The sequence below is a fragment of the Alligator sinensis genome, unplaced genomic scaffold, assembly GCF_000455745.1.
Source record: "Alligator sinensis unplaced genomic scaffold, ASM45574v1 scaffold366_1, whole genome shotgun sequence".
Classification (NCBI taxonomy): domain Eukaryota; kingdom Metazoa; phylum Chordata; order Crocodylia; family Alligatoridae; genus Alligator; species Alligator sinensis.
The window spans coordinates 4144691-4155644 of NW_005841851.1; the positions used below are offsets into that span (position 1 = coordinate 4144691).

At 48.3% G+C, this 10954-nt stretch overlaps 1 protein-coding gene across 1 annotated transcript in view; it reads left to right on the forward strand.

Annotated features, from left to right (window-relative positions):
• Nucleotides 1–6022: 6022 nt before the first annotated feature.
• FAM213B (family with sequence similarity 213 member B) overlaps nt 6023–10954 on the forward strand; it is a 6930-nt gene continuing 1998 nt past the window's right edge. Inside the window, exons 1-4 of the mRNA XM_006016249.1 lie at nt 6023–6100; nt 7317–7518; nt 7984–8049; nt 9976–10091. Of these exons, the coding sequence (XP_006016311.1) occupies nt 6023–6100; nt 7317–7518; nt 7984–8049; nt 9976–10091 (462 nt within the window). The remainder of the gene's footprint in view (nt 6101–7316; nt 7519–7983; nt 8050–9975; nt 10092–10954) is intronic.

Below are 10954 nucleotides of genomic sequence, written 5' to 3' on the forward strand. Positions count from 1 at the left end.
GAAGTTGGTTCCAGATTTTGGCCACCCTAACTGTAAAATATTGCCTTCTGATCTCTAACCTAAACCTATTCTCCATCCGCTTATTACCATTGTTCCTTGTCGCCCCAGGTGGTGCTGGGGAGAAAAGGGCTCTGCCTGTTTGCTGTTGATCCCCCCTGATGAGTTTGTAGGCAGCCACCAGGTCCCCCCTCAGCCTCCTCTTGTTGAGGCTGAACAGGTTCAGGTCCTTCAGTCTCACCTCGTAGGGCCTGTCCTGCTGCCCTCTCACCAAGCGGGTGGCCCTCCTCTGAACCCTCTCCAGGCTGGCCACATCCCTTTTGAAGAGCAGTGCCCAGTACTGGATGCAGTACTCCAACTGTGGCCTGACCAAAGTCGCATAGAGGGTGAGTATCACTTCTCTGGACCGGCTTGAGATGCACCTTTGGATGCATGACAAGGTATGGCTGGCCTTGCTGGCTGCGGTCTGGCATTGGCAGCTTATGTTCATCTTGGAGTCAATAATGACTCCAAGATCCCTTTCCGCCTCTGTGCTTTCAAGGAGGGAACTCCCCAGTTGTGTTATTTCTGTTGCTTTACCCCTTTTGCCTTTGATATTCTGGGGATTGGATCTGTTTAGTACCCGTTAAACCTGATGCTGTCTCAACCAAGGTGAGGAACAAAACCTTACCAGTGTGGCTCTAGCATCCCTGGCTTTGGGAGCCCAGTAACTGAGAACTGGGTAATGGGTACATCTTCGACAGCACCACAGCTGGTGAATGGATGAGGTGTAGGGGAGGTGGAGCTCCAAATCACCAACCTGCTGTTTCATGAGTAGTTCCAATAGGGGAACCCATAATTATATCACTGAACCCTCCTCTCTATTTTGTAACACCAAAGACATGGCAGAAGAGTTGGAGGGATTTCCCTCACAGTCATATGGAATCCAATCACTTCACTCAGGTCACTCTCTCACAAGATACATTCAGCTGTCAATCACCTACCAAAAGTGGTAGTCAGCTACCCTGGGGATCTTCAAATGATGACTGGACGTGAACCTTGCTGGGGTCATCTGACCCCAGCAGTCTTTTCTTTCCTGCCTAAGAGCAGGAGGACTGGACCTGGTGATCTTATGAGGTCCCTTCCAGCCCCTAACATCTATGAATCTATGAAAAAGCCCTGTCATTTACCTTTACCTCAGAACAGACACCCATTTTTCCCGCCATGCACTTCACCCAACCCTGCATGCCCAGGCTGGTAAAATGGGTCAGTGGATAAAAAGTTCATTCTTTCCAGAGGCTTCTAAAAGATAATTGTTACTGTGCATGCCTCACAGCTTCGCAGAGACATACGTATTTTAATTACATCTATTCTGAAATAAATGTTCTCTTCCAGAAGTGTTGACAAGAATCCAGGCAGACAAGGTTCCTTGGGTGAATTTGATATCTTTTGATATGAATGAAATTCCATCCAGGAAGAGCACACACCAACTGCTGAAACTTCCTTAGCCCGACGAAGGGTTTTTGAACCCGAAAGCTTGCTTAATAACTATTCTCCAACTATTTGGGTTGGCCTAATAAAAGATATCAAATTCACCCAAGGAACCTTGCCTGCCTATGTCCTTAGACCAACATGGCTACAACCTAAACCCCTGCGACAAGAATCCAGTAATTGTCACCATCCTGCATAGTCGGGGCGGGAGGTGGGCGGGGGTGGTGGTTCCTGCTTTACAGAAACATGAAGACAAATATAAACCCCTGGTGGCAGCTTTAGACTCCCCTGTTCTAGGAGTGAGGTCATATTAACACTTGAGATAAAAACTCCAGTTTCTTGTTTCTATTAGAATTGTCTATTAGGAGAAATATTTTGATTTGTTAAAAAAAAAACAACATTAAAAAATCACCCTATATACTCATGCATGCACACACACACAGGGGTATATATAGGTGGGGTGCCGTCTTTTAATTGCATAGCCTCCCAATGGAGAAAAGGCTCTGTACTTACCCTATTAGGCCTCAATGTAAGCAGTGCTCATTAACTTAAGGAACAACCTGTGCTAAGTGTCTTGAGCTCATCCCTGCGTGTTGCTTCTGGGAGTCTTCTGCCTCTATCAGCAACCTTAGAATTGGCCAGAATTGGGCAGTTGGATGATTATTGCATTACAAAATAAGCAGTAGGACTGCCTGTTCCTATCTATTTATGGGGTTGATGCACATAGCTAGCACACTGATAACCAATGTTTGTTATAATGTGAGCAATAGGTATAACTTTGGGACTGAAGTCCTGTTATGTAGTTAAGAAAATTACCTACTTATGGAAGCTGGATATAAGGGGAGGATACTTTGTATGTGTGTGTATATGTGTATTTGATCTCTGTGGTCGCATCCTCTGGAAACTCGCAGTGCATATCCTTCACTTGTACTTCCCTCTACATGCTGGTGGGAGTTTAGGGCAGAACAAGACAGTGTGGGATTACAGGGCTCCCTTTGAAAAATGCTTAGATCCCAGGGAGCTGTGCTTTTCACCTTTAATCCAATGCAAATGCCATGCCCCTTGCCTGAGTTTGCAAGTTGTTTTTTTCCTCCCCTTGTTCCGGTTTGTGTCCTTTTAGACAGCTGCTGGGCTCCATCTAGCGGGGAAAGGAAAAACTCAGAGAATGGAATCTGATCAGTTTTAGTTTTTAATTTAGTGTGAGGTAATATTCAGGAAGACTCAGGGCATCCTACAATAAATGAGATGAAGGACATTATATATATATGTAACACCCACACACACTTGGGGTTGTGTGTGGTCAAGTGTGTTCTGGTTTTATTTGGTTGTGTGCGCTGTATCCTTTGGTTCCTCTAGGACATGGAAAGAACCATCCACCCATCCCCCCTTATTGTGTCCAGACCCTTTGTCTTAAGCTTCCTTCCAAGGAACCTATGGAACCAGTTTGGTAACTGGCCCAGTTCACCAGGGGCTGCCGCCCACCTTTGAACTGACTGCTCTGCATTAACTGTGTTCCAATGAGGATGCTTTTTGACTGGGGCCCTGAGTCTGAGAACTGAGGTTAGAAAAGTTATTTAAGGTTGAGGCCACCTGGTCTGGACTCTCTTTCTTCCTCCTGCTGATTTGGGAGCCAGAGGAGCCTGCTTCCTATGCGGGGTCACCCGCCCGCTCTTCACTGATGGAGCAAACTGAAGCCATGTGAAGGGAAAGCTCAGGTACAGGGAGAGAAAGTCTGTCTTAGGGCTTGAGATCTCTGTTCTCTTCCACTCCTTTCCCCTTTTGTTTTTTTGGGTCTTGAGTGGGATGATACCATGTCGGGGGCATCAATCTCTGCAGCAAACTGGCCAAGGTTGAAGCCTGGCAGTTTGCTGGCATCCTCTGGGCCAGGGCTGAGAGCCTGGCATATTTTAGTTGCTGTTGCAGCTTCTTTTGGATTCAGCATAGCTGTTGCTGAACCCTAGCTATGTGTCTTGCTGGCTGTTTTGGCCACGCAGGCCTTGAGTGGGAGGATGCCATGAGTGTCTCCTCCCCGAGAGCAGACTGTCCAGGAACGGGGTCCTGGCACCTATCTGCCATTCAGGCGTTGAGTGGGATGATGCCATGAGAGTATCATTCCCTAATGGAGACTGAGCAGGAGACAGGGTCCTGGTAGTCGCTGTGTTGTGGATTGCAGTGTCTCAGCGTGGTGGTATAGCTAAGACTAAAGGTACCAGGCTGCAGCCACAAGCCTGGGCCCTTTATGCTATTTTACAGCTGCTGCGTTTCAGCCCATTGGTGTGGGGCTGAACCCTAGCCATATGTTGGCTGGCAGACTTGGGCCAGGGTGAAGTCCTGGCACTTTTTGTTGCTTATTCAGGTCTCAGTGCTGTATAGTCCTGGTTGGCTTTTTGCTGCCCAGTGAAATAGGCCTGGGCCGCCTTTTGTCCCTTTTGCAGTTAATGCACCGACCAAGTGCTGTGGTTGGGTGCTAGTGCTAGCTCAGACCCAAGCCAAAATAGGCCTGGCCCCCTGTTTTGTTGTTTCCTAGCTGTTAGGTCTCAGCCTAGCAATGTGTCTGAGGTTATATGTCCAGGCCACAGCCAAATAGGCCTGGTGCTCTTTGGTTGTATATTCAGGCCCAGGTGCAGGACAGGCCTGAGTCCCACTTCTACAGCAGTTGTGTCTCAGCACAGCTGTATTGCTGAGCCCCGTGGTACGTTTGTTTGCTGTATGTCTGGGCCTGGCACAGGTTCTTTTTGTGGCTCTGTGTCCTGACCAATGCAGCGTGGTTGGCACTGGTTGCTGGTCAGGCTCTTTTGCTGTTTGGCTGGTTTTTCTCTGAGCTCTCTTGCAGTTTCCTGCCCCATCAGAACTGGGATTAGGACTAAAAACTTTGGGGTGTGATATGCTGATAAAAACTGCAGTTCACCCCTCAAATCCACCAGGTGGAAATGAGAATCAGCGTTACAGTTTCACAGGGAACAATGAAGGGCCACTTGCAATGCAGAAGGACCTACGCTCGCTAGCAGCTCCCTGCAGTGCAGTGAACCCATGGAGCAGCTCACTGGACTCTCCGGTGTGGGCCCCCCCTTTCCAGCCCATTGCTGAAGGGCAGGTATAGGGGTGCAGGCCCCCAAAACTACCCTTTAGGGCATCCCAAGTCTCAGACTGCCTGGGCATGGATAAACAACCCCCCAAAGAGGGTGCCACCTATAGACTTTGTTTTGTAGTTTGTAACTTTTTAAAATTATAGTTAGTGTTTACTTTTGTTTTTCTTTATGTTTTGTAATAAATTTGGTTTTTGTGCTTACACTGCTTGAAGGGAAGGTTGGTTGGTTTTATTGGACACCCTAGTGTTTTATCTAGTGTTTCCCAGGTAGACTGGATGGGGGCTCGAGCTAAGGTAAAATATATTTAATATCCCTGAAATTGAACCTGGCTTTTGTTGCTGCTGGCAGGTGCTCAGCAGAAGGGTTACATATAATATATTTTTTCTTTTTTACATGCAATCTTTCTTAAGTCAGTCCTGTTGTCTGGCCTCTTTTTCAGGGCTCTCTTGGGCACTGAACCTTATACACCACCAGGGTGACAGATGATGTAGATGGCTGTATCATGCAGAAATATATTTCCAAGCACTCTGTCCAATAGTAAGGACAACTCCAATGGCTGAAGCAATAGTCTGGGATGCAGGAAGTTCCAAAGGAAATATCTAGGGTAGTTTTGGCTTATTTTCTTGAAGGGAGAAATAGCTCTTCGGTCTGGACTGTATTGGGTCAGTAGAGCCAGGAGACAGTAAGGGAAGAATTGCCTGGAGTTCCTTATACTTGCATAAGCTCCTTCTTTCAGCTCCAAGTCACTGTCATGTGCATGTGATTATGACGCCCCAAAGTCACTAAGGCACTCTGGTCTCTACATCCACTGCCACACATCAGAGTGTAATGGCCAACCTATGTAGTCACCTTTGACTGCAGTGTGCATGACCTGGTCCCCCTTACAACTGGGTCTACAGTGAGCAGCATTTGGCGTGAGTCCAGAGTGGGGCCCATATGTGGCCTTCATAGCAAGATGCCGTAACTGCTCAGCCACACCATGTACACTCTTTGGGTTATGGACAGACATAACTTTCAACCTTATTAAAGGAAGAGGGGCAGGGGAAGGGAGAGCTGCTGCTGGTGGCATGCATCAGCTGTTACAAGGTAAGTGTTACATCTACATGGCCTTGCAGCAGTACAGCTGAGCTAAGTGGCTGGCGATGGTGGTGGCAGTCCCTCATTTGAGGATGATCTTTACCATGGTTCATTGATGGGTCTTGAGATTACTTAAGAGTCCAATCCTTGAGCCACAGGTCTGTCCACAGAAGCTGCAGAGGTTGTGGTGCCGTTGGAGTAAGTCACCAGCCAGCTCCTCCAAGCTCTTGACGTCGGCATCTATTTTCTTGAGGTCTGCCCTCAACATATCCTTGTAGTGTTTCCTCTGATCCCTGCAAGATCTCAGGCTGGTACCAAGATGGGAGTAGAGCACTTGGCTTTAACAGGCAAGCCAGGCATCCACAGTCCACACACAATGTCCACACACAATGTCCGGTCCAGTGAAGTCGGTGCTGGAGGATCATGGACTCAATGCTGGTGACGCTGTGTTCTGCAAGGATGCTGGTGTTTGTGTGCAAATCTTCCCATTTTGTGTGGAGGATTTTCTGGAGGCATCTTGGGGATACCCTGCCAGGCTCTTGAGATGATGAGGCTAAATCCCCTGCCTATCTGTAGAGCAAAGTGGGATGAGGACTGCTTTGTAGGCCTGGATCATGGTGTCTTTGTGCTATAACTAGCATGGAATGACACAGGGATAGACGTGCCCTGGTTTTGCTGGGCTGTGCCCCAGGGTGGGGAGGCAACAGGTTGCTTGTACCTGGTGGGTGCTGCAAAGTGGGGCACTCTCCCCGCTTGCTTAACCCTTGGGAGCTCCCCTCCCTTCCTGGGTGGAGCTTAGCTCCCCCGTGAGGTGTGGGGTGTGGAGGGGGTTTCTCTGCCTGTGGGGATGGCGATGGCTCAGCTCCTCCTGCACTGCCCTGCCTGGCACTGTTGCCAGTGCCTGTCCTCAGCCAGCTGTAGCCTGGCAGCACAGCAGGGGCAGGATGTTGTGCCCCAGCCCCTACACCCCACAGACATGCAGTCATCTTCTCCTGCCCCTCGTGTCAAGGGAGCCCTTGGCCCCTTTCCTGGCAGGAAGCCAGCTGCCCCTTGGGCAGCAGGGATGTGTCAGTCTCTCACCAGAGAGATGGCGCTTTCACCATGCCTGGGCCCTTGGCCAGCCAGCAGGGCAGACTTGGCCTCCTTTATCCATCTACATCAGTAGTGCTAGGCCCATGGCCAGATCTGGTTCTGGTCCATGGGGTCTGTGGGGAGCCCCAGGAGCCATGGCCAGGTGTGCAGGTTGGGTGGCACAGGGTCCAATCCTGGCACATGGGAGCAGTGCCAGTCCCCAGAGCAGGATACCAGCAGGACAGGTGGCAAGAGGCCCAGTCTGGCCCATGAGTTACAAATGGAAATGCTTAACCCTCTACCCCAAGAGGTCACTGGAGATCTTGCCCAGGTCTTGATGCTGAGAGCAGTGGGCCTTAGAGCCTCTTGTTCATAGCATGGTGTGTGTTGCCGCCTGCTGCAGTGCAGAGCTTTTCCTCAGAAAGCCTGGCAAACCCCAGACACTGGTTATTAACCACAAAGAGGTGGTGGGGGAACAGCCAGGCACTATCCTCTTACCCCCTAAAATCCTGATCTTGGAAGTGGTGGGTGAAATGGCTGAAATGTTCCAGCCTGGGCTTTAAAATCCCATACGTGGTTCTGGCCGCATAGTCACAGGTGCCATCTGATTAGGTGGAGCTGTGCTTCCTGTGGAAGGACCATCTGTGCATGGTGCTCTTTCTGCGGAGATTTGGTTGCCAAGTCTGCTGCTGGATCACCCAGGATGCCAGCCAACTGAAGACGCTGCTGGACAGTCATAACGCCCGCCTGAGTGGTATGGGGCCAGAAAGCATGGGACTGAAAGAATTTAGTGATGGGAACTACTTCAGTGGAGGTAAGAGACGTCTCTGGGGTGGCTGGTTGAGCGGAAGATGTTTTCTCCTGCTCCAAGAACCCCTCTGGTCCTTTTGTGCCTTGGCCCTTTGCTGTCTGGCAGACTGCTATGGAGGGTGGGTTGGACGGCTCTTTACCTGTTCCTGCTGGAAGTTGTGCCGGGGCTTTCACTCCCTGGCATAAGTGTGCCGTGGGACAGGTAGGGGGGCCCCACACAGGCTGCTTTTCCCTGGGCGTACACCCTGCTGGGATCATCTCTGTTAGAGACTAACTGGTTCACAGAGTTTTTGTAGGCAATAGCATACTTTATCAGATGCTATACTTTCTCTGACTTATCAGTGAAAGTAGAGGAGCACTTAATATTTTTAAGATAAGGCCTCTGTATCCCACTGAATGGTTATGGGGGTAGGGTGAGGTGAACAGTTGTACTTGATCTGAGATTTTATTTTTCTTCAGGCAAATGCAGACGGCGTCCAAGGCAACTTAAGTGGCGACCTGTTGCAGAGTGGAGGAATGTTAATAGTCAGTCAAGGTAAAATAAATATTCATGTCTGTCAAAGTCCTAGGTATCTGACCATGTTCAGCTAAGGATGCTTGTACTTCTAGGTAACCTGCCAAGCTCTTTAGCATCCAAAATGTTTCTTTGCTTGGACAAGGCTTATAAGCAACTTCATAGAATTTTGTCAAGACGTCAAAGCAAGTGAGGGTCGGGGTGGCATGGGAGGTAATACCTGCCAGTGGATCACCAATTACCTGAGCTGTTTTGGATGTACTGTAGTTCTTTGTCATGGACGGATGACCTCCCTGCTAGGATTCTGGTTGTCACTGTTTTTTAATGGTGTCTTTCCTGGGACTAATGCACCCCAATAAATAAACTGGCAAATTGACCTTCCCAGATCATAAAAACACCAACTCAGGAAGATTAAACCATTAAGACAGGGCTGTGGCCTGTGCAGGCATTCTTGCTTTTATGCTGTTGACAGTAGAAAGGTAAAAGCATGAAGATAGACTGAGATCTCACAGCATTTGGCTTGGAGGAAAAAGTTACTCCTGATTTATACATGGTAACTGTATGTTGGACACAAGCTTAGTGCAGAGATTCACCGGGTTTCTGCCATGGTAGCTATCCATGCTTTAACATCTGCAGCTGAATGAATGTGTTGAGTGCACTTGGATCTTGAGAGGCCTGCTCCTCACTGGTGTGATGCTGGGATGCTGCAGTCCTTCCTATTATCACCATGCTTGAAATTTCAGCAATTGGGTCCAGGTCTGGCCAGCAGGTGGCAGCATGGGAGAAGGCAATATCAAAATGATCTTGTTTGAACATGACTTCAAAAGTTTCTAAAATGCAATTTTCTTCCTTCTTTCAACACTAAATCTGTTCAGTACAGTTTCTCTAATATTAAGATGCCAATATAAAGTAATGGGGATTCAGGATGCAGTCCTCACGATCAAGCATGTGGCCCAGCCTACTTTTATGTACAAGCTTCTTTCCTCTGAGATTAAATAGCTCTCTGTAAAATCTGAGTTGCAGCTAAGTGTGGGGGCAATTAGCATGTAGCAATAAACTCGGGTGCAGTTCACACTGGAGTTTATTGCTCCTGGGCGCAGTGTTTACATGTGCTCCTGGGACTACAGCATGTTAAGCTGGGGTGGAGCAGCCCCAGCTGGCAAGGTGGGGTCAGCCTGCTGGCCCAGAGCTTTTCCCTGTGGCTCAACAGGCAGAAGGGTTAGCTGGGGCCCATGGGTACTACAGTGAGGGGCTTGGTGGCAGGTGGCCTCTGCACTATAGCACCCTAGTGCCCCGGCCAGCCCCATCACTGTCCACACATGCGTTTTGCTGCATGTAACTACTCTGCTGTAGGATAGTACTTGTTCCAGACAGCACTATCCTACAGCAGACTTAATTAGTTTACTGTGCCCTAACATAGGTGCATGTATAGACGGTGATGCTTTACTGCGGAGCTAATTCACCAGCTCTGCAGTAAAGCACATAGGGTGCACCTACACATATGTCCAGGAATAGACAGTTGTACCTTGCCTCTCTGATTTTACTGTCTCAATGCAGAATTGGCAAAGTCTTGCTGGAGGTAAGTGTGGGTTGGGTTTCCCAAAAGTTTGAGGTAGCAGGGACGTGAGCTTTTGTAGCCTCTTGAAATAGCACTCTGCCAACAGGTTTCAGGGCCAAGCTCTAAGCTTCTGCACAGTGCTGCATGTGTTAATTCATATGAGTAACTGACTTGGTGAAGTTTGCTCATAGTCTGGAACCCCCCTGGCCTGTAAACTGTTATCATCCTCTCATCCTTGAACTTCTTGCACGTTACTGGTGTGACCCACTTTTTTTTGAGGGATGTGAGCCCTGTTTAAAGTTGGAGCTGTTGTTCAACTACCTCTCTGCCAAAGGCTGCAGATTCTGCCTTGCGGACAAAAGCTTATTGTCCTAAATTCCTTTTCTCAGGTGGAAAGAAGGTGATCATACATTTTATACAGGAGTCACCTGGTGATTATGTTCCCTTGGAAAAAATTGTCAAGAACCTTGGTATCTCTGCAAATGTGGAGGGTATGAAACCTCAGGTGAGGCACTTAGTTCTTCTAATGGTGGAAACTGAGCTGTTAAAATGAAGGAATTGGCTATGGTAAAAGTTCCCTAAACTTTACCTAGTGACATTTAAAGTGACCATAATGTTGTGCCAACACAGCAAACTAACTGTCCTTCTGTTACCTGCATAAGGATTATCCTGTAAAGCCTTGTAAAGTGGGGTTTCTGACCACGGCAATTAGAAAAAGTCTCTTCAGCTTACGTATGCAAGAATAGCAGCAGTAACTTTTATAACTTTTGGAGGTGGCAGTAGTCTTGCTGTGACTCAGACATACTATTGCATGGTGCAGTCAGTAGCTGGCAGCACTGGTCTCAGCCTTTTCTGTTTATGTGACAGATGTGTGACTGTCTTCTCTGGCTAACACCTGCATCCTATGGCTTGAGTGCTCTTTAGTCTGTAACTCCATTCTGGGTCTTCAAGCACTGTTTGAGTTAAATAGGTTTGTGAAGGCTTGCAGATGGAACAGACCTCTGAACACTTTTAAAATGAATGCAGTACCTCAACATAGGCATTGGTAACTCACCCTGTTGAACAAGCAATTCATCTTCTGCCAGTACAGAACCTCAGGAAAGCGATAATGGTAGGAGCTCTCTTCAGTGATATTTTCCCAAGGTGAGTAGTTGGAGTGAAGAGCCTGGGCTCCATATGAATTGTTTTACAGCTGAACAAATTTATGGAAACAAGGTTCTTGTCCTTGGCTCATCTGCTCAGCAGGCCATTGGTTTGGAGGCTCTTTTGCTGTGTGGGAGTCATGACTCTGTCACAGTCCTGTGGAAGTAGGGGACGTACTCTGCCCATGTGAATTATTGCAGGGAGGCCAGGTTGCAGCATTCCTTC